Genomic DNA, 24,587 nt, shown 5'->3' on the forward strand with positions numbered 1-24,587 from the left:
ATATTAAAATCACCCAAAATTAAGACTTTATCTGTAGTCAGCAGCAAATCCGCAAATTATTGGATAAAGTTTGTATGGTGTCCTGTATACAGTAGTCAGTACAACTGCCAATAGGGATTTATCATTAACACTTATTATGCTAGATAATGTTACATAAATCACCATTACTTCAAATGAATTATACTTGAAATCAGACTTCTGAAAAATACTGAAAATGTTACTATAAATTGTAGCAACACCTCCCTGTTTACCTTTTGGATGCGGCTAATGTTTATTACAGTAAGCTTGGGGAGTAGAGTCATTTAAAATAATGTAGTCATCTGTTTTTAGCCAGGTTTCTGTCAAACAGAGCACATCTAGATTTTGATCTGTGATCATATTATTTGCAAAAAGCATGTTCGTAGAAAGGATCATTTGATGATCATTAAATGATAAATGATAAATGATCCAATAATTTGCGGATTTGATAAATCCCTATTGGCAGTTGTACTGACTACTGTATACAGGACACCATACAAACTTTATCCAATAATTTGCGGATTTGCTGCTGACTACAGATAAAGTCTTAATTTTTGGTGATTTTAATATCCACGTAGATAATTAAATAAAAAAAGATGCCTTGGGATCTGCATTTATAGACATTCTGTACTCTATTTGATGATCATCATTTATCATTCAACACTTATTATGCTAGATAATGTTACATAAATCACCATTACTTCAAATGAATTATACTTGAAATCAGACTTCTGAAAAATACTGAAAATGTTACTATAAATTGTAGCAACACCTCCCTGTTTACCTTTTGGATGCGGCTAATGTTTATTACAGTAAGCTTGGGGAGTAGAGTCATTTAAAATAATGTAGTCATCTGTTTTTAGCCAGGTTTCTGTCAAACAGAGCACATCTAGATTTTGATCTGTGATCATATTATTTGCAAAAAGCATGTTCGTAGAAAGGGATCTAATATTCATTAAGCCAATCTTTATCATGTGTTTATCTAAATAATAGTCAGTCCTGTGTCTTGTGTTTTTCTCCCCATGTGCCTTCCATGACCTAGTTTCTCCCGTGTTTCCTGCCCATATTTGGTTTTCCTGTTCCTTTTCCCATTAAATTCCATTTGTTTCAGCTGTGTCCCAGTAATCTTCTCGTTTCGTTCTGAGTATATTAGCCCTGTGTTTTCTGAGTCCTGCGTCCTGTCTTAAATGTCATCCCCGTGTGATATGTGTGTGTTCCCTTGGTTTGAAGATAAAGTGTATTATGCTTCTGGAGTTTCTTCATCTCCACGCTCTTTCGTCTCCTCGTTCCTACACAGTAGGCACACCGTGACAATTATATGTTTTTTATTTGTTGAACATCAATTAAATTATTACCCTTAAATTGGTTTTGGTCGTTTTTTGTATTTGCTAGTTCAGCGAACAGACAAATCTCTATAGTATGAGACGGTGTCTGTATGGTGAAGGAGTCTTAATGTGCTGAGAATTAACTGACTTCTATGACGTGAGGCGGCTAGCAGACAGTTGATTTAGCCAGTTTGTCTGCTTCCTGACCTGGGCCCCAGTTAGTCAAGTACAAACTCTAAGACTATGTGCCATATTTCTAGAGAGAGCAGCGGCACCACCCCTGGAGGGATGAAGACCATCTCTTTTCAACAGGTCAGGTCTAACCTGTCTAATCACTGTCCACCTGATGACCTTGGGACAGTATCTCAAGCTTTGCTTGCAAACATCTTCCAGAGCCAGATTCAGAACCCATACTGGAAACACCTGTTTTTAAAATTGACACCACCATGGACACAAGAACCAACTCCCCTGGCAGGGGCATTGCCCCTGGTTCAAGTATGGTCACAACCTTAGTCATCTGTAGCTTTTTACTTACTCAAGCCTGAACTGGCAACTAAGGCTGCAGGCACATGCATTTTGAATCTTTAAGCTATTTAAACTATAATTTGTAATTTTATAATTTGCTCCAGTTAGGGCTGCTTTATGCTGCTTTATGCACCTTCCTGCAAACATCCCATCAATCTAAGTCTAGCAAACCCACCAGGGCATTATCAAACTCGGCCACGATCAGGAAAATATTCAGATTTTAACACGATTAAGACAATACTCAAGCCAGATTATGGTAATCAAAAATCTCTGTTTACATGGTAAAGTCATACTCGAAGTAAACACAAATCGAATGACGACATGTGGAGTATTCCTATTTTAGTCGCATTATTTAAGTGCAGTATAGACATGTACCACCATGTTATTTCCCAATACACGCACTTCAGCTCAGGCGTGCTCAGGGAACCCTAACCAAACTGTTACAACAAAAATTAATAAAAAAAATATTTAAAAAACAACAGAAACCCTTCTTTTTCAGCTTTTGCCACTGCGCTACGCAGATGAGTAAGAGTGCCCTCTAGAGGCAGGGTAGGCATGACCGCAGGCTATTATTATTATTCTTATTACTACTTTCATGTCTTCCTGGTTACATATGAGAAATTCATCTTCTGCTGCTCGATGCTATTAAGGCACTGGCTATGTCTTGCATGCAAAAAGTCATATTAGTTGGGTGCTTGTGAAAACTGAAACGTATAAATGGGAGACATGCACATCTGAGAAAGCTATTTAAACAGTTTTACCTTATGTTTGTTTCAAATTTAACATGCTAATCGTATTACTCATTACCAAGTTAAAACGTCCAAGCATATGCCTTATCATCAGTACATCAATTTGAGAAACAAATCTCAGCACAGAACACAAACAAGAAACAGGAAGGGGTTTCTTGCTGCTGTGCTACTCAATTTTATTTCCTGAGTGCCAGCAGATTTTGAAGTGGGCAAATTCCAGACAAACTGACAACTAAAAACCTTGGGTTATTTCTAATGTGTTCACTAATACTGTCCATTATTATTGCTTTTGTGCATTAAAGGTCCCTGTACTGCACCAAAAGTCCCCTAGAACTCCAGGGGAATTTTGAGTGCCCAAAACATTGCAGTTTTAGTTAGATACAGTGGCTTCACAGTAAGTTCTTGTGATTAGGGATGCTTTCATGACTAATGCAGTTAGAAAGGGTTTTGTTGTATAGTGTGTATTAGGGATGTGCATCTCATGACTGATACGCATCTCGATGCATAGCCAACGATACGATACATTAAAGATACATATGAAGCAGCTACCGATGCGATGCGATACAATTCACCCCAATTATGAAACTAAACAAAAACATAAGTGTATTGGAAAAACATGTCTCTCTTAACCCGAATTAGTTGACTTCACTAGAAATTTGCGAAGAAACCCATTGCACAAAGTGAACCTAAACAGCTTTAGTTGAATTAACATAGAACCTTAAGTTTATGCAGCAGACAAATCAAGTTTACATTAGTAGTCTTTACTCAAAATCATTAGTTCACATTAATTATTATTTGGAGTATACTGTAGGTTGCATAAAATAACTATTGCAAGTTACAACTACAAAAATATATATATTAGCAAATAACATTAAAGGGGTCCTATTATGCTTTTTTAACTTTAGCCAGTCTATAATGTTGCTGTTTGAGCATTAAAATATCTGCAAGGTTACAAAGCTCAAAGTCCAATTCAAAAGGAGATATTTTATTTAACAGAAATCACTTTTCAAAAACGACAACGAACGACTCATTTGGACTACAACACATAGTTACTGGGATTTGTGATATTATAAATATAGACGAATGGGACAAGACCTGGTTGAGCTGCACTAGAGAAGGCAGTGAGTGATCACTATGTCGGAGACACGCTAGCTTTCCCAAGGCAGACGAACTTAGAGTGGTTACAATCATTCGGGTTTAAATAGCGCTCAAATTGATTTGATATTGACGCAGTATTTACACTGAAGCTTGCAGGCGGCTACGGTAAGGAGCATGACATTTCCCGCCCAGGCGCCGAGTGCGGCCAATCACAACACACACTGGCCTAGCTAACCAATCACAGCACATTTCGTATTTCAGAAGGCGGGCCTTCGTTTGATACAGGAACTATTCGAGCCGTTCATGCCAGACTGGGGAGAGAGGTATTTTAATAGTGTAAAATATGTGAAAAATAATGTGTTTTTCGAACAACCTAGTATGAGAGCCTGTTCTAGTACACCCCCAAAACAAAATCTAGACTTTGAAAAAGAGCATAATAGGACCCCTTTAACAAATGTTTTTAAGTAATGATAAATGTTATATTTATGTAATGTCAATGTAATTAGGCATAGATTTAGAGATTTATTGTATTAAACATTGTTTCAAATAAATTGGAATAAAAGAAAAAGATTTCAATGCACAAATGTTTTTTTTATTGTTCACCAAAGAAATGGTAACACGACAATGCATTAAACTTGTCAGCCACAAGACAAGTAAAAATGAGCTTTGAAACAGCTTATTAACAATTGTAACTTTTGTAGAAGAAACATGAACACACAGTATTCAACAATATATGCTATATCTCTTGTGAATGCCTGGATATGCATTAAAAAACTGGTCATGCATTAAAACGGAGGCAAGCCTCTGTAACTTTAAACTTGGCAGAAGAATGGTGTGAACACACATTAACTGAGCACTAACAGCACTAATATGCAGTGACAGAACACTCTTTAATGTCTTACACAGCAAAACTCAAGTGGCTTCTCATGGAAGCTTCTTGCATTTCCTTACATTGTAAGCTGTTTTTCAGAGTTTGCAACCTGGGTTTGGCCCAACATGAGAAGTACCTGTTGGATGAACTGGAATGTGTTTCATAGATTTAGGGTAGTTGAGATGCAGTGCGCATGCAAGTCCATACAGAATGTACATAGCTTTTGGCAAGTCGTCAATATTGTCCATCACAACTTCTCCTTCAATGATGATCTTCAATGAGGTTGGATTGAGATGGAGAGAAGATGAGAGCATGTCACCTTCATGCTCAATGAGGAGGATTCCAATGTTATCAGTAATCATCATCAGAGTCCTAACAACATAAGAGCACAATCATTACATAACCATCAATAATGTTAAGCAATTTGTTACTACTGCTGGAGTTCTGTCTTCACAATGATTATTTAAATTTTGGTAACATGGATTTTTAATGTAGGGACAGAAACTTATGATGTTCCATTAAAAACAGTTCACGCAAAAATAAAATCTGCTGTTAATTTACACATCCTCAGGCCATCCAAGGTGTAGCTGAGTTTTTCTTCAGTAGAACCTTAAAAGACTATTAGCTGTAACTGTGGTCCTTGGTGATTCATTTAATGCAAGTAAATGGCTACCATCACTTGGAGTAAAAAAAACAAACAAAATTAACAACTGTCTCCTGACTATACATTGAAGTCTTATAAAGCAAAGCAATCAATCAGTCTGTGCAAGAAACTAAACATTATTTACAGCATTATTACCTTTAATCCACAGCCCCAGCAAACAGTCCTGAGCTTGTTTACAAATGTCTGGAGTGCAAGCATTGTGCTCATCATCAAAATGGTACTTGCGTGTACTAGGGATGTAACGATTACTGGTTTGACGATAAATCGTGATAAAATACCCCATGGTTAGTATTACCGTTTCATATTTTAACTATCACTATAACCGTATTCGATTAGCGCGATTTGAACAACTGAGGATAAATAAATACTGTACTGCACAGGGCTCCAGTGTGTGACCAAATGGGCGCATTTTGAGATAATTTTTTCTGCCGGTGCGACAAAATTTTGTGTGTTTGACTCATAAGCGCTGCACTTCTGATACATGTGAGAAACATCAAACGGCAAACGAAACTGAAAGCATAACGAAACCGAGCGACTCGTTTGAGCTGCGCAGCGCTTCGAGTGTAGACCCCGTTTTATACTCACCATGCAGCTAAAATCATGCGAATATTGAGGAAACGATGGATGGGTTTCATGTTAAAGTAAAGTAAAAGACCGCTTCTTAAACCAAAGGTGAACATGTTGGTATTCGTGTGGGACAAAAATATGCAAGCACTGTCACCGAAAGCAAGTTTTGTTTTACTTTTCTTTTTGTTTTCATTTTGAAAAGCTTTTTATCTTTGCTGTTTACCTCACGTTATGCTATGGAGGCTCTCTTTTTTATTTATTTGATTCCTCAGTGTTTGCTAAACGTTCTGTAATTTATTAGTTGGTATATAATACAGCATGTGGTGTGTATGCCATGCCTCGTCTTACTCGTTTTTGTTAATACTAAACGTTTTATAAGCTAGTTTGTCATTGTATCTTACTGTGTTATTGTTGTTATGCTTTTTAATTAAGAATAACAATGAATCCATCTTTTGTTTTAATCTTAAAAAGTGAAAGGTGTGTAGATAAAAAAAACAGAATTAGCATGCCCTGCTTTAAATTTTGACCGGTTGATGAAAAACAAGCTTATGTGGATTCTACACATTTAAACAATAAGGTATCTAGTATTATTTATGGAGCAGATAAATACATATAATCATTTATTAATCAATTATCATTTTGACTTGACCCTTTTCTTTATTTAAAAGCTGAAATGTGAGGTTTACCATTTATGAAACTTTTTCAAAGCTTTATTTGAACATTTACATTAGATATTTGAACATGCTATTAGATAAACTGTTGTCAGTCATGTTGTCATCTAAAATCCGGACATCACTGTCAATGTTATTGTTTTAGTTATGCAAACAAAAACTCATTTTATTTGTTGTTTGTTGATTTTAAATGTAAAACTTGGTGAAATGATTTGTGTGTCAGTACTTTTTGAACATTTCCAGCACATTTTAACAATACTGTGATAATACTGATAACCGTGATCATTTTGGTCACTATAATCATGATAAGAAATTTTCATACTGTTACATCCCTAGCGTGTATTTATCTTGGATCCCACAACCTACATAAAAATTAAAAATAGTTTGCTTGTGCAATCAACTTCAGGAAGATTGCTCATGTGTGAGTTTGCTCCTGCGCATACATTATTATATGCGACAGGAAACCCACGCTCTAGACCAGGGGTGGACAAACTTGGCCCTTCCAGGTCACTTTCCTTCAGAATTTAGCTCCAACTCTAATCAAACAAACCTGAACCATCATTGTCTTCAAGACTACTAGAAAGCTACAGGCAGGTGAGTTTTATCAGGGTTGGATCAAATCTCTGCAGGAAAGTGGCCTGGGAGGGCCAAGTTTGCCCATCACTGCTCTAGACTGTTGTGAATGCACTCAGGACCGTTGGCCGAGGTTGTGGATGTTTCTCAGACCAATTGTTTTACTTCGTAAGACCTCAATGTATGGTCACGATCCACAGGTATTAATTTTGTTTTGCCTGTGCATGTTTTTTTAACTATCAAAAATGACAGTTTCCATTGACTGTTTTATATCAATCACCAAGGACCACAGTTTCAGCTAAAAAATCTTTAAAATTTACATTTTACTTTAAAATGTCATTTTTGGGTGAACTATAATTAAAATGGTATTAAAAAAATGAACTCTTAAAAACTTGAGTCCAAAGGGTTTGTAACGACATGAGGGTGAGCAAATGTTGGATGAACTAACCCTTTAAGCAAACAGATCACCCAAAGAGGCTAAAAAAGTTATTGTAATAAGTTAATGGTTTAGGCTTTATTCTCAGAGGTTTTATAAAACACAGAAACTATCAATTAATGGTGAAATTATTATGTTTTTATGTACTTTTAGATATACTGAGAGAAAACAGAGGTTAATTACAAAGCATACTTTGTAGAAATCTGTGGGTTTGTCGCCAAGGACGATAGGGAGTCCTCTGAGCACCAGCGATCTAGTATCAGTTAGTTAGTTAGTCATTAACAAATGAATCACTGATGAATAAAATTAAAGGGGTGGTTGATTGTGACTTCCCTTTTTTAATGTTAGTTAGTGTGTAATGTTGCTGTTTGATCATAAACAATATCTGCAAAGTTACGAAGCTGAAAGTTCAATGCAAACAGAGATATCATCATTTAAAAGTCTGGCAGTTTAATGCCTACAAAAACGACTGGTAAGGGACTACAACGAGTTACTTCCCGTGTCCGCTACATCAAGAACACAGAATTTTACATAAACCTCTGGGAACACGCAGCAAAGGCGGCAAAGCCATGCTGCGCTGCTTTAGAGAAGAGGAAGAGAAAACTACAGGTGCAAGTAAAAATCTATTCATATATGAATCGCGATTCTGTCTTCTAACGATTCTAATGGATTCACAAGTTTCAAAATTCTCATCCTGTTCCTGGCCTCGCCCTGCTCTGCACACGCTCTGCATCACTCTCTCTCTCTCTCTCTCTCTCTCTCTCATTCAGATCATCAGCTCAGTGAATACACTTATTTTCACATACTATAGTTATTAGAAGCGTTATACATGGCGCGTGTGGTTGCCGAACTGTATTAAAGCTTTAATCAGTATAAAACCGTATATTAAAAGCTAACAGAAGCAGTAGCATTTACAAATAACAGCGTATCTAAAAGTATGAGACAACAACAAACAAAAATCTTAAGCCTACCATTAAAAGCCATGCTTGCACAGGTTCTGCGCGATCCTCTTCACTAATATCCTCTGCGTCACAATCGGGATCAAATTGATAAGCAATATAGACGACGTCATTGTTTACAATACAACCGGAGCACATGCCGCTATGTTGAGGGGCGGGACGTTTAGACGCACGCTAGAGGCGGTTTAGCCAATCACAACACACTGGGCCAGCTAATCAATCAGAGCCCATCGTGTATTTCTGAGGGAGGGGCTTCATAAAAGCAGGAAATGATCAGTGTGTTCAGAGGAGAAGGGACAGAGAGATGTGGAATAAAGGTAAATTATGTGAAAAATAATGCGTTTTTTAACAAACGAAACAATAACACATTAGACTGCACCCCGTAAACACAATCAAGCCTATAAAAAAAATAAGTCAACTACCCCTTTAAAGAAATGATCACAAGAAAGCAGAACCAATCAAGCACAATTTTGATTGCATTACACAACCAATATTGTAAACTTTTTGTGATACATTTTCATTACTTAAGCTGTTAAAAACTAGTTAGACTGCACCCCGTAAACACAATCAAGCCTACAAAAAAAATAAGTCAACTACCCCTTTAAAGAAATGATCACAAGAAAGCAGAACCAATCAAGCACAATTTTGATTGCATTACACAACCAATATTGTAAACTTTTTGTGATACATTTTCATTACTTAAGCTGTTAAAAACTATGCAATGCAAGTCTATAACAGATATGGACCAACCTTGATTTGTTGTGAAAGTTGTCAACAGCTGCCCTACTTTCTCTCTCTTAGATTGAAATATCTCAGTTAGACTAAGACTGTGTCGGTCAATGATTTTATGCTTGAGATTCTTGCCCACAATCCTGTAACGTTAATTAGAACTCCATGAACACCTAAAACAGAGAAAAAACTTGCCTTGAGCACCAAGGGCCCAGAGGGACCAAGTAATTGTAGGGAAGTCCCACAGGAAGCGATAGGGCCAAACTCACAGAGGTCGGCCCGGCGCTAAGTAATAGTTCCAAGAAAAATCGTACAGCCTTGGAACCCAGTGGGGGCCAAGAGTGTACAGAGAAGGCAAATGCCTGATTTAGCACTGGTTTTGCCAGAGTAAGTCCATTTAAACAGAAAGGACCCGAGCCTGTAAAGTCGGGACATCCAGATTATAAAACATGGTAAATGTGGACGGCGAGGCCCAGTATATTCTCAATGCCCTGACAGAGTAGATTTAGCTCTTGGTCCTGCCCCGAAGGAGGAAGCGCCGAAGGAGCTATCACATGTGCTCTGAACGGAGTCGAGAGCACTTTAGGTACATAACCATGCCTTGGCTTCAGGACGACCTTGGAGTCATTGGGCCCGAATTTGAGGAAGGTAGGGCTCACCGAGAGTGCCTGCAGATCTCCCATACGCTTTACCGATGCTAATGCCAGTAGCAGAGCGGTTGTAGCATCAGGGGATGAAGGTCAATGGACTGTAGCGGCTCGAAAGGAGGGCTCTTCAGAGAGGAGGTCTCGTCTCAGGGGGATGGGCCACGGGGCTGCTAGAAGCAGCTGAGACAGCTCTGCGAACCAGTGTTGGGTCCTCCAGAGCTGGGGACACAAACAAAACCTTGTGTTTCCGCTCCTTGATTCGCCTGATTACCTGTGGGATCAGGGAGATCAGGGGAAAAGCGTAAAGGAGGAGGTTGGGCCAGTCGTGGGCCAACGCATCCTTGTCCTTCGAAAAGTAAATTGGGCAGTGAGAGTTGTCTTCTGAGGCAAAGAGGTCGACCTCTGCCTTGCTTAAGATCTCCCAGATTCTTTGAACCGTATGTCGGTGGAGCATCCACTCTTCTGAAGGGATGTTGCTCTGAAATAGCATGTGTGCTCCTTGGATCAACCAGCCCGTGTTGGAAGCGTCTGTCGAGACCACCTTCCTTCTGCAGAACATTCCCTGGAATACGCCACGTTCCATCCACCGAGTCTTTCCAAGGAGCCAGAGCTGCTATGCAGGCCCGGTTCCCCTTGACATGAAGGCGTCCGAGACGCCAGGCGTGGGACGGAACTCGCGGTTTCAGCCAGCACTGAAGGGGCTGAATGCAAAGCAGGCTCAGCTGAAGTACCGGAGACGCGGAGGCCATGAGGCCCAGCATCTTCTGAAATGCCTTGAGAGGGCAAGGGGCTCCAACTTTGAATGAGGCCACAAGTTTTCCCCAAAGCGTCTAAGCAAGACGCAGTACGAGTGAAGTATTGACAGGGAACTACAGTAACGCTGTCATCAGACCGGTCTTGTGGATAATCAATTTTCCCAGAAAGATAAAGATAAAGACGTTAACATTCATCATTACATGCTGCTTTCCAAATCCATCTCGTGCATCATCAGCCGGAATCTTCAAAGATCGCGCGCTCACTGCTCAAACATGTTCGAACGGGGCTCCTCCCCCTTACAGAAATGTAACACATTAAGCTATCTCTAATTAACATAATCACTGCATTCAATATTTCGTCTGAATACTTCAAACAACTAATTATATTTAGTAATGTCAACGTTTTTTACAAAAACAAGAAAGAATAATTAATGATGACTAAAAACAATTATTTAAAACAAAATCCGGATTTAGAGTGTGCCTACATTTTTGCAAAACTCCAAAAACATACCTGTACATACAGTTCACTGTGGTTTTCCGCTGAAAAGAACACTAGTGGTAGTAAAACACCAACAACTTTTATTCTTGTTTACATAAATTATGATTACAAGGGCAGACAAGTGATGGCCATGGGACTTATTTTTACAGGGTTTCTTGCACAATACTATGTTATAACCCCAAAACACTTTTACCATTGTGCATGATTTGTAAACTAAAATCACATAACCAGCTCAATATATATGGCTTTTCTGATGTACTAAACTTGCTCAGCAACTTGGTACAGTATTGTACTTGTGATGCAAAGCGCTCGGGTACAAGTTTTGTGAAACATGAGCCATGATAAAAGAGATCAAAGACTTGTAAAAGCCATCTAAAATGGCATGGCTGCTTTAGCAAAATCACTTTAATATCAAGTTTGTTTTTGTTAACACTATTGCTATTGGTTAGATTAGTGTAGGGTTTAGTGTAGGTGGTACGTTATTTCAAATGCTGCGCTTCTAAAAAGGGGACTAATAGGTGCAGGAGACCAGTGGTTTACAAATATTCAGTGTTTTCATAGCTCAGGTCTTAAAACAGTTGTTGGAGGACGTTGTTGTTTTGCCTTAGTCAGTTTGTGGTTATGCCCTGTGCCAAACCGATCTGTTCTTATACCAGGTCTAGTAATTAGATGAGTCATTGGAAGCATGCAATTCGACTGGGCTTTCAAGTTAAGTACAAAATAAAATGTGGCGTAACGACTACAGATTATTTTCAGAAGTTTTCTTACAGGGCCAGGTTTAAATTCTGTAACCTCATTGAGTGTAACTAACTCAGTCTAGCTGATTACCCTGCTAGCTTAAAGGGAGATTTCACCCAAAAATTAAACATCCCCTGATTTACTCACTTTCAAGCCATCCTAGGTGTATATGACTTTCTTCTTTCGAACACAATCAGAAAAAAATGTTCAAGCTCTTCCAAGCTTTATATTGGATGTGAATAGTGGTTGGGATTTTGCAGCAAAATAAAGTGCATAAATCCATCATAAAAAGTACTCCACATGACTTCAGGGCGTTAATAAAGGCTTTCTGAAGTGTTTCAAGCAAAGTAAAACCAGTCTTGGCTTATATATTGGAATACTGCAGCATTTTTCTTCACAAATCCTTGCTTTCTACTTCTAATTCATTACCTTTTTTGTTTTGCTCTCTCCTTTGTGCTTCCATGTTTGTCACTACTCACCGGAGCTTACGCTACGTCTACTTCATATGCTGGAACACCACTCTCTCGTGAACGCAAGTACGTCAGTTAACGGAAGTTAGAAATGACAGTTTATAAAGTTTTAAATATGTATATTATTCTTACACCTAGGATGGCCTGAGGGAAAGTAAATCGTGGGGTAATTTTCATTTTTGGGTGAACTATTCCTTCAAACTATACCCAACATAAATGTTCTGTACCACACAGCATCCTAACTGAGCATTCCACCAGCCGATTAATCTGCTAGCTTAACCTGTGCTATTAAATGATTATAACCATCAGCATACTAGTTTACCATTTCATTAACCAATTACCCTGTTAGCTCAGCTTAGCTATACCCTGTAAATGTACTACTCAGGATCTCAGTACTCCATCTGCCTGCTATCTTATCCTATACCCTATATAAATGTTCAAATATAACATTTAGCATACTAGCTTAGCATTCAACTAGCTCATTAGCCTGCTAGTTTATACAAATGTTCAGTTATATATATTTTTATACATACTACTGTAGGGTATCAGACCCAATCAGACAATTTAAGATTCGATCAAGAACATGGTTGAAACACGAGGAGCCAAATTCCACAGAAAGGCAGAAGACAACAGGATGTTCATAAATCAGATCCTAGCACCAACCAGTCTGAAGCAAGCCTAACCAACCAACTAGAAGCTTTGAACAGCTTTCAACATTAACACAAAATAACACACTGATCGTAACAACTCAGGAAGGAGATTGTCAATTTTGGGGCAAGTATGCAAGATTAATGGTCAAAGAGATGCACAGCATGACCATCACATGCAAACCAGTGCTAGTAATCACAAGCTCTTTGGATTGACTTTCCCCCCCACCTAGAAGAAAAGAACCAGACTGAAATTCCTTAGGAGACCTTTTAACCTCTCTGGTCTTCACAGAACATGTCCTTATGTTCACAGAATGGCACAGAAACGGTCTTTTTCATGTAAATGCACCAAAATGAACTCAAAAGGGCTTATAAACTAATATCAGTCCATTGCTTAACTCCATATCACGTATGTAACCCACACAGTAGACTATCATGTTCTAATCACTTATTGTGTATGTCTTTTTAATAACTATTGAATAGCTTAAGGGTTCATATTCATGTTTAGTATGTGTGTGTTTGAATCTTCTTGCTTGAAACGTTTCTTCCAATCAAATCTTTGTCAAATGTATCATATTCTTGTTATAGAATGTCCAAAATTATACTCTGCAAGAGCGGGACCATGTGACCATGTGACTGATGAGATGACATGTTGATTTGTGTATTGGGAGGAGAAATATACAACACCCCAAGCAAAGACAATATCTAATTGGTCAAGTCATCATTTGGGATGTGTCCAAAAGCCCAGTTTAAATACTCAGGACACCATCAAATCATTGCTTTTAGCGTCTAGCCACTGCTTCAAGTCATCACTTTTAGCTATGCAGCATTTTAGTCATAGCTTTGAGCTATGCTTTTAGTAGCTCTTTAGCTTTTTGGTCATGGCTTTTAGCCATTGTTTTTTTAGCTTCTAGCCTTTTTGCCACCACGCTTTAAGCTTTACTTTTTAGCGCTCTTTGAGCGTGCTCTGGCTTACACGCCAGCTGTTCCTCCAAAACCATGAGGAGAAACGCCACCTAGTCTCGTCAAACTTTACTTCTATTCCTCTACTTTAATTTATTTTTTTTTCTGTTGAGAGTTTCTTGTTCTGAGTTAAGTTTTGGCGCAACTCTGTGTCTCCGAGTTCACCTCGAGTTTGTGACCGAATGCTTCAAAACTTCAACCAGCCCACAACTCCGCATCGTCAGCCAAAGCCCAACCACTGGCTTCACAAGACGTCACTTCAACGACTACTGAACTTCCATCCAATCAGCAACCTCAGGAAACCCCCTTTTCGACGACAACAAAGGGAACCCCTTTACACAGGCAACACAAGTAACTTACCTCCAGATTCCATGCTGAACTGGTGCATTTAATATAATTTTAACCTCATTGAGGAACTCAATGCAAGGGTTAATTAAGTGATTGATGGTTGTTCATGTCTAGGCAATTGCACATCTTACTGTAAACTTGGGATTTTACATTTTCATTCTCTTAAACTCATTCTTTCCTCACTTTCTCCCTTCCTGCAACTTGTATGAATGTGTGAGTGCGTGTGTTTATGTGTTAGATTAGTTTATATTGTCTTAGATACATCCAATAAAGTCTTATTCATATTGAAAAGAGAAGTATCTTGTGTTTTGTGCTTACAAGTTAATGTCTTAAACTGCCGATCTTGTTACTGTGCTAATCAATAGTGTTTTCACTATATTTTGGATATGAATATCCATGCAGAATTCCACGGCTCGTTCAATGAATCGCTGGCTGACTCAGTGATCAGCCGTAAAACAGTGATTCTGTCCAAATTCCCTATAAAATCTTAAATGATTCCCTTTGAGCTAAATTGACCTGTTTCCCTTACACTACATACAGTTAGGTCCATATATACTGTATTTGGACATAGCCGCAATTTTTATTATTTTGGGATATGAATATCCATGCAGAATTTGTTATACGGCTCGTTCAATGAATCGCTGGCTGACTCAGTGATCAGCCGTAAAACAGTGATTCTGTCCAAATTCCCTATAAAATCTTAAATGATTCCCTTTGAGCTAAATTGACCTGTTTCCCTTACACTACATACAGTTAGGTCCATATATACTGTATTTGGACATAGCCGCAATTTTTATTATTTTATCTGCTGACCAAAACACATTCAAGTTGCAGTTATATAATGAATATAAGTCTGAAAGGCTTAAAGTGCACACTCTGATCTTTGAGAGTATTCACATCAAAATTGGAGGAAAGTTTAAGGAATTACAGCTCTTTAATATGTACATCCCCCCTTTTTCAAGGGATATAAGTAATTGGACAGTTGACTCAAAAGCTGTTTCATGGACACCCTTGCTATTTGTTATTTCTACATCAACTAAGCAGGTAAAGTTCTGTAATTGATTCTAAGTGTGCCATTTGCATTTGGAAGCTGTTGCTGTGAACCCACATGGTGCGGTCAAAGGAGCTCTCCATGCAAGTGAAACAGACTGTTTTCAAAATCAAAACAAATCCATCAGAGAGGTAGCAGGAACAACAAGAGTGGCCAAATCAACAGTTTGGTACATTCTGAGAAAAAAATTTAATAAAAGAATGCACTGGTGAGCTCAGCAACATAAAAAGGCCTAGATGTCCATGGAAGACAACAGTGGTGGATGATCGGAGGATCCTCTCCATGGAAAAGAAAAACCCTTTCACAATATCTCTCCAGAACACTCTCCAGGAGGTAGCCGTGTCACTGTCAAAGTCTACAATCAAGAGAAGGCTATAGAGAGCAAATAAAGAGGGTTCATCACAAGGTGCAAACAAGGCCTGATAAGACTTTTATAAAATGTTAATTCCTAAGCATTTTATGTTAGATTTTTGTTCAACCCCTTGAATTAAAGCTTAAAGTCTGCACGACAATTTCATCTTGATTGTTTGATTTTAATTCTATTATGGTGGCATACAGAGCCGAAATTAGGAAAATTTTGTCAGTGTCCAAATATATATGGACCTAACTGTATTTCTGTTTGATCAGGCATTACAAACGGATATCCTTTGGGGTCAAGGCAGACTTGATTTAATGGACAGATAACCATATTGTTCAGAACCGGCTTTATCCAGCTAAAACTATAATGTTTTTATTTTCAAAAACAAACACAAACATTTATGAGAGTGTTTTCTCAGAGTGTTTGTTCTCACAGTTGATCACAGCTGATTCCTTTTATCTCACACTGCTATTAGCTCTGTATGTGTCACATCCTGTGAGAACACTTTCCCAGACTCTGCATTGCCTGGAGATGACCGTTTCATTCTACGTTACCGTGGTCTAAACTGAGAAAGAAAAATGACAAACCCCTGGGCACGACACCTCAACTTCATAGTACCATCTCGGGTTCCTTCGCTGAACAAAAAAAAACATAACTTGGTACCTGCCTAGTGAAACTGTAAAATCAGGTTTTGGTACTGAAACCCTCTTGTGTATGACATGGAGGATGTTTTCAGATGTATGACTTTCAAACCACATAGACTGATCTGTTTCTCAAGAAAAGTGGCAGCCCAAGACCACATTTGAATACCTGTTAACTACATTGTACACAAGTACATTGTTCCCACAAATTTGTCGTAAAAATGTTTAGTTAATAAAAATATTTACATCATGTGTAATATAATGTAGTCAGATTAATTCAGTCATCTGATATATATATATATAAATATATATAAATATTACAGAGCCTTCATTTCTTTGTAAGTGGGCAAATTTATAAAATCAGCAGGGGATCAAATAAATATTTTCCTTACTGTAAATATGTATATATATATATATATATATATATATATATGTTTGTGTCACAGTGCCTACTGTGTGGAATCAAGGAATGCAGAGATGAAGGACAGTCACGAAGAACAGGCTTTATTAATCCAAACAGGGGGTTAACACAGGGCAGGCAGGAACACATGTAGCATGTAGCATTGATGATACCGGACAAAGGATCCAAGGAACAGACAACACTGTACAACACAGAACTAAACAAGGGAAATTAACGGGACACACCTGAACCAAATTAACAAGGGAGAAAACTAGGTCACGGAGCAAATGGGGAGAAAAACACACACACAAACAGCCCAGGGGTGTGACAGTTCGCCCCCTCCCGGGAGGCGCATCCTCGTGCCGCAGGAACAACAAAGGGAGGGACAGATGGGAACTCAGGAGGAGGTTCGAGTGGAGGACGGACACCCGGGAGGAGGACGGCAAACCGAGTCCAGGGTGGAGACGATGGAGGGAGGAGCCAGGGAGGAGACAGGAGGAGCCAGGGCAGATGAGATGGAGGGAGGAGCCAGGGAGGAGACAGGAGGAGCCAGGGCGAACCAGATGGAGGGAGGAGACAGGAGGAGCCAGGGCGAACCAGATGGAGGGAGGAGACAGGAGGAGCCAGGGCGAACCAGATGGAGGGAGGAGACAGGAGGAGCCAGGGCGAACCAGATGGAGGGAGGAGCCAGGGAGGAGACAGGAGGAGCCAGGGTGGACCAGACGGAGGGAGGAGCCAGGGAGGAGACAGGAGGAACTTGGAGCAGGCGGAGCCAGGTGGGACCCAGGCCACAGCCATGAATGCGACCCACAGTGGAGCCGATGGAGGGAGGAGCCATGGTGGAGGAAGGGCTGATGACTCCAGGGGGCCGACCGATGGCGGCAGAGCAGGTGGAGGAGGAGCCCAAGGCAGAGATGGAGAGCCAATGAGCCAGGGTGACGGGGAGAATCCGGAGGACCATGGCGGAGCAGATGGCTCAGGTGACTGAGGCGGAGGCGGGGATTCGGAAGGCCACAGTCGAGCCAGCGCCACAGAGGACCGAGGAGGAGCCGAAGGGAATGAGGAACCTGACAGAGCCAGAGGGACGAGGCGCAGCCGGAAGAGTGGAGTCCCGAGGCAATGGATGGTCGACGACACACCAAGGCGGAGCCAGAGGGACGAGGGAGCCCGGCGGAGCCATGGTGGAGCCGCTGGGTTGATGGGCCGAGGCGGAGTCTGGGACTCAGAGGCTGGAGGCGGAGGCAAGGGATTCTCCAGCCATGCTGACGATGGAGACTGGCAGACCCGCAGTGCTCGCACCAAACAGATGGTGAGCAGAGGGGCTGCCAGATGTCAGCGGTGGAGGAGGCAGGAGCGGGAGGGTAGGTGGGCATTTCTGAGCCTCCGGGCTTTCAGGGCTGATGTGTGCTGCCCACATACACCAAATTGCGACTTCCAGGGGAACGACAGGGCTGGCAGACAGTTCAGGGCAGACTGGTATGTCCAAAGAAGGTGGGAGGAGAATGGGCATGTCCGCATATAAATCTGCCACCCAGTCAATTAAGTCCCCTTCAAAGTCCAGCAGTCCCAGATACACAATAAGCTCACCCTCAGCCATGGTGCAATGGGCAGAGCTCCTCTCCGCGCTCTCGCTGTCCATGGCTTCTGGCACCTGGTCTGATGTCACTAGCAGCTCCTGCTCCGCGGCGATCCTCAGCTCTGTCGCTCCATGCGGTGATGGCTCATCGGTCAAGGCGGGCTCGGGCTCTTCATCATCAGTGAGCTCTGGCTTTGGCTCCGCGCAGCGGGGTGATGGTGGGCTGGGCTCTGGGCGGGCTGTGTTCTGGATTGGGGCCAGACGCTCTCCAGTCACCGGATGATCGCCTCCCTCCAGTTCAGTCCAGTGGTGTCTGGGAGGTCAACTGGGCGATGGTAATTTGCTCCTATCCAGAACAGTGAGTTCAGCGCAGCGTCGTCGAACGTCATTAAAACGGCGAGCTGGCTGAACTCAATCGCATACTCCAAGAGGGGCAGGTCCTTACGGGCTAGTGAGACGAACAAAGCAGCGAAGGGATCCATAGGAAAAACAGAAAAAAACTTTCAAAACACGAGGAAACAAAACGGGGGGAAAAGGTTTTTCACTGATTCTTTCTTTATTTGGTCCAGTGTTCTGTTACGGTGCCTACTGTGTGGAGTCAAGGAACGCGGAGACGAAGGAGAGTCATGAAGAACAGTCTTTATTATTTCAAACAGGGGGTAACACAGGGCAGGCAGGAACAGACACGTAGCACGTAGCATCGACGACACCGGACAAAGGAACCAAGGAACAGACAACACTTTAAATACAGAACTAAACGAGGGTAATTAACGGGACACACCTGAACCGAATAAACACAATCAAACAAGGGAGAAAACTAGGTCACGGAGCACATGGGGAGCTGTCTACATTATATAACACCAATAAAATGTATTTCATGGGTCAGATAATAACTAACAATGTTGCATTATTCTTACAAAGGGGCCTGTAACAAGATGTGTGTGACATCAGTGGCAAATAGTCAATCACATGCCTTGCAACACAGAGCAAGTGTAATTCACTTCTAGTGAGAAGTTCAGCGAGATTCAAAACTAATTTGCTAAAGGTTAAGAGATAGAAGAACATGACGAATTTAAACGCATTTAGAGTGAAGAAAGTATTTGTCCATGAAAGAGGACAAATATCAGAATGTATCTTGCTCTATCAGTGTAGTCACAAGTGAAACTTGTGAAGTTAGTTTAATATATAGCGATAGAGACTTGAACATGTAAGGTCACATGGTAACACTTTATGGTAAGGGTAAATGAATTACCATGAATTCATAATGTGTGAATTATGCATTACTTCATGCATTAATATCTCATGAATTATCAGGAACTAACATGAGTTCAAAGTCTTTCATTCATGACTTCATGGATGAACAACACCTTAATTAAGACATTAAGTAAGGTGAGTACATCATCATGATTTATAATTTATTACGCATGATCATGATGTTTTCTTTGTTCACAAAAAACAAGGTCTTTACTATCCATTGTGGATAAAGTTATGCTTATGGCACATGATTCAAAAAAGCGTTATTTTGTGCATGTAAGACTACTTGAATTATTAAAGGAATATACAAAAATCCACATTACCTCATGCATGCATACAGGCTAGAACAGTATATCAATTAATGTGAGAACTAATGTTTTTCATTAAATATGATACTTATCAAGCATGTTCATATCTTCTTCATAGTAGCCTGCAGGAAAATGGACAGACCCTGACATTGGCCAATCACAGCACATAGTATGTGAATTCTGTTAACATCCAAATACAGTAGTCATCATTAACTAAGCATTAGCTTCTCATGATTTCATCATGTTTGTGGCCCCTCAACTAAAGTGGTGACCAGACCCCAACATTGGCCAATCACAGCACATATCACGTGAATTCTGTTAACATCCAAATACAGTAGTCATCAACTAAGCATTAGCTTCTCATGATTTCATCATGTTTGTGGCCCCTCAACTAAAGTGGTGACCAGACCCCAACATTGGCCAATCACAGCACATATCACGGGAATTCTGTTAACATCCAAATACAGTAGTCATCATTAACTAAGCATTAGCTTCTCATGACTTCATCATGTGTGTGGCCCCTCAACTAAAGTGGTGACTTCATATACCATGTACTTTAAGTGCCTGTATATCCTCCTGACTACCAGGAAAAAAACAGTTTTGTGAATTTAGTATTTTCTCATGTCATTACATTGTTTAGAGCAGTGTTTCCCAACCGGGGTGCCGTGTAAAAAATATTTTTAAAATATTTTTAAAGTTATAACTAGCTATCTCACAATGCTTACATATAAAAGCCTACATTAAAATCTGTCGTATAAATTGGTATTTTCATTAGAAATTAGCCTACTGATTGCAACCACTGATGGACCATTTTTTTAATAATATAAAAAATATCTGTATGACAGTATATTCTGCAGTTCTTCCCTGCTGTACCGAATATCTATACTTTTCAAAGTATCATATCGAAGTTAGAAATTGAAATATTGTGACAAAATAAATTTTTTAGGGTGCCACAAATTTGTTAAAATTTCCAAAGGGTGGAAATCTAAAGAAAGGTTGGGAAACACTGGTTTAGAGCAGGGGTTTTCAACCTTTTAGGACATGCGCCCCCCCAAGTTGGTCTAATTTCACTCGCGCCCCCCCAACATCCAACAATCCCCCTCCCACCGGTATTACTGTAGTCACACCGAATTACTTTATTAACATTAACATAAAATCAAATATCCATTAAAGCTATTAAAGCAGCAAATAATTTTTCTTTTGCTCTTTTTGATTAACATTATTTACATAAGAAATGCACGGATCCGTAATACTGATGTACATTTGCTATTTTCTTTACTGTTTACATTCACAACCGACTGTGCTTACAAGGATACTTGTCAAGTTTGTGCACTTCAGATGTGTGAGCGGTGTGCATAGAAATGCTCTATCACAGTGTGTGAGTGCCGCATTGAGATGTCTTGGGCTTAAATGGCTTAAAATTACTTTCATGTTTAAACTGACAAGACTTAAAACACGTGAGAATGAAAAACTTTCTCGAGGAAGCAGCACTGGCCTGATCGTTAAGATACTTTTGGGGGGCTAAGGTGACAGATAGGGGGGCTGAAACCCACCTAAAAAGAGTTTAGAACCGCCCTGGTATAGCGTGCGTAATTATACTGAAACATAAATATATAACCAGTTTACCTGATTCAGTGATGGCTGAGCCTGTTTCTGAGATAACAACATGCCAATCCGTGGTTGGATTTCCGACACAGCTAATCGTAAATCATCTTACACTGTCAATAAGCGTGACCAGGGTTGCCAGGTTTTCACAACAAAACCCGCCTAATAGACTCTGTGCACAAGCATAGCGACGAACTTCCGCTGTTGCCAGAAGTCGGGATATCAGTTTCAGGTTTACTTCCTGTCTTCATCCGCATCCGTAAACAAACAAGATGAGTGCTGCTGTACGAAAAAATAAATATAATGTGCGTGACTTATTTAAACTTCAGAGAATTGAGGTTAATTCTACGAATCACTGCTGTGTGCCGCTTTGCTCAGCTTCAGGTCTGTATAGCAGTCATTTGAGCTTCCACCGCTTCCCCAAGAAGACCAGCCTACGTGCGCGGTGGCTGCACAAAATAAGGAGGGCGGGATTTTCGGTGACCCCCCACACCAAGGTATGCAGCCGACATTTTCAAGATAATGAAATCCACACTTCCACAAATCCACGCGTTGAGCGAAATCAAGACGCTGAGAGGGCAGCTCCAAACATTTCATCTTCATCACTCCTTTGAACTTAAACGGTTTGCTTCGTCACCTGAAGACATCAGATTTTACACCAGGTAAGATAGTTGTAATATCAACATCTACTCATAACTGTTTACTGATTAACTGGCCAAGTAATTATTTTCTCTTTGTCATCTTAATCATATTTTTGAGCACGTATGACAGGACAACTGATTTCAATTGTAATACTGTATTTTAGATTCTTCTCATATGAGCATCTGATGGCATTTTGGAACTTGATCGAGGCAGCAACAGCCAAAATAGTTAGAGTCACCAGGTCAAAGAAAACCGATGCCACTAGCACAACAACTGAAAGCCCTTTAACCAGACCAACTGTAAGTACCAACAGCCCCCACACCCCTAAGCATGAAAAGGATGGTTTTGAATTAACACTCATTAAGCATGTCTCCCCCAGAAACTGCTACCAATAGATGAGCTCTTTCTCTTCCTCACATACCTATCCACTGGCTGTACCCAGAGAGAATTGAGTCACAGATTTAATATCCACCGAACAACAGTCAGCCGAATCATCATTACCTGGGCCAACTTCCTCTACAGCTTACTGGGCTCGGTCTGTATATGGATGTCTCCTGCAGCTGTGAAGGTCAGTCTTCCACATGACTTTGAGGGCATTTACAGCGACACGCAAGTAATCCTTGATTGTACAGAGATACGGTGTCAAACACCTTCATCCTTGCTCCTTCAGAGCGAAGTTTTCTCAACCTATAAGTCCCACTGCACCTTTAAGGCTATGGTGGGCATGTCCCCTCATGGAGCCCTTACGTTTGTGTCGGCGCTCTTTGAGGGTTCCATGAGTGACAAGAAGGTGTTTCGTCAGTCAGGGATTACATCGCTCTTAACGCCTGACATGGCCATCATGGTGGACAAAGGATTCTTGGTGGATGACCTTGTACCTGGGAATGTTCACTGTCCTGCCTTCCTCTCCAAGAGGGCCCAAATGTCAGAGGAGGATATTCTGAAGACACAGTCCGTTGCCCGTTTGAGGGTGCATGTCGAAAGAATAATCAGAAGAGTGAAAGAGAATAAACTCTTTGACACCACTATCCCTCTCTCCATTGCAGGGAGCATAAACCAACTCTTCACAGTTGCTTGTCTTCTCTTGAATTACCAAAATGGACCTCTGGTCAAGAAATGGAGATATGAAGTGTGATATTGTAGCCGTATCTTCTAACTAAATCAATATAAACTATTTTTCAGTGTCTAACATACATAATTCATAAGAATAACATTTTGTAAATTTCCTTTGATGTAATTTATCTTCTGTAAAAAAAATTCAAGGTGCGAAATAAAAAACACAAAAATCACAGGCATGGTAATGTAATCATTTAGTTACAGTAATAATTGACTGGTCTTTTTTGAGGGGGGTAAACACTTTTATTGTGCTCAATCATAACTTAACTTTAATTTTCACTTTTAATGGTTAAAAAAAAAAAAAAAACATTTAAGTGTATTTTATTTCAATCCTGCATAGAGCTGCAACAATTACACAACTGACTGGTTATCTATTAAATTAATTAACAACTGTTTTTATTTACATTAGTTGCAGCCCTACTCCTGAAGCATTAGACATTTCTGCAAATAGACATAGAAATAAAACCTGTCTACTTTCTCTCTGATCACATCTAAAACACCATTGCCCCTGTAAATTCTTTGAATGAGTACATCTTCCTAAGCTGAAACTACAAAATCACGCCAATTCATTCCTGTTATTAACATCTGCCCCTGTACTTGCCAGTAGTAAGCATGTGTTTGTTGTAGCTCCAATTTGCCTGACTTCATTTTGAGATATGGGCAGTCAACATAGCTTTTAACATTTGGGCATTTCATCTCAATCAGCCCAAACTGACATGGCTCTGAAGGGTCAAAGATTAACCCATCTGGAGACGCCCCCAGCCAAGGAGCATATCCACAGGGGTAGTGGTTCACCCTTTTCATCTGGCAGTATTCCCAGATAGCATCTGCCTCTAATTCGAGCCCCCTCTTCATAGCCGCCATCTGACGGGTTCCTTGCAGTATCCGGTTAGCCACGTTTTCTTCAGAGTTCTCTCGAACCTGGCAGATCTCCCTGAAACGTGAGGCAGTCAGTCTATGCCTTCTTAGCTGATGCCATTCAGTACATGAACTTTGGTCTCTGGTAGCACATTCAAAATTGTGCGCCATGTCCCAGGTGACTTCCAGACTCTTATGGTGTAGCTGCTGTTCAGTGCAGACAAACATGCAACTGGATTGCTGTAGGCGGTAACTCTGAAGAGGCACAGATGGACGTGGTGGGGCAGCATGGAAGGACAGGTTTCTCTTTGCTGTTGCAGGTTGTTGGTAGGACAAGGGACTACCGGCTTGAACCTTGCCAAGGGCAGAGTCGACCATACTGCAGATCATTGGTGCCTCAGCTGTAGGGAAATCTTCATATACCTCTGTCACCTGGGAAATAATAATATACTGATTAGCAATATACTAAATATAATAATATATAATATAAAACAACCACAATTATCATACCTGTAACTTTCCCTGT

General features: G+C 40.3%; 1 protein-coding gene across 1 annotated transcript in view; it reads right to left on the reverse strand.

Annotated features, from left to right (window-relative positions):
* Positions 1-23,740: 23,740 nt before the first annotated feature.
* Positions 23,741-24,587, reverse strand: part of LOC107572523 (uncharacterized) — a 7,996-nt gene continuing 7,149 nt past the window's right edge. The window contains exon 5 of the mRNA XM_016258941.1: positions 23,741-24,493. Coding sequence (XP_016114427.1) covers positions 23,741-24,493 — 753 coding nt within the window. The remainder of the gene's footprint in view (positions 24,494-24,587) is intronic.

Source organism: Sinocyclocheilus grahami, unplaced genomic scaffold (genome assembly GCF_001515645.1).
Source record: "Sinocyclocheilus grahami isolate Dianchi unplaced genomic scaffold, SAMN03320097.WGS_v1.1 scaffold1768.1, whole genome shotgun sequence".
NCBI classification, from domain to species: domain Eukaryota; kingdom Metazoa; phylum Chordata; class Actinopteri; order Cypriniformes; family Cyprinidae; genus Sinocyclocheilus; species Sinocyclocheilus grahami.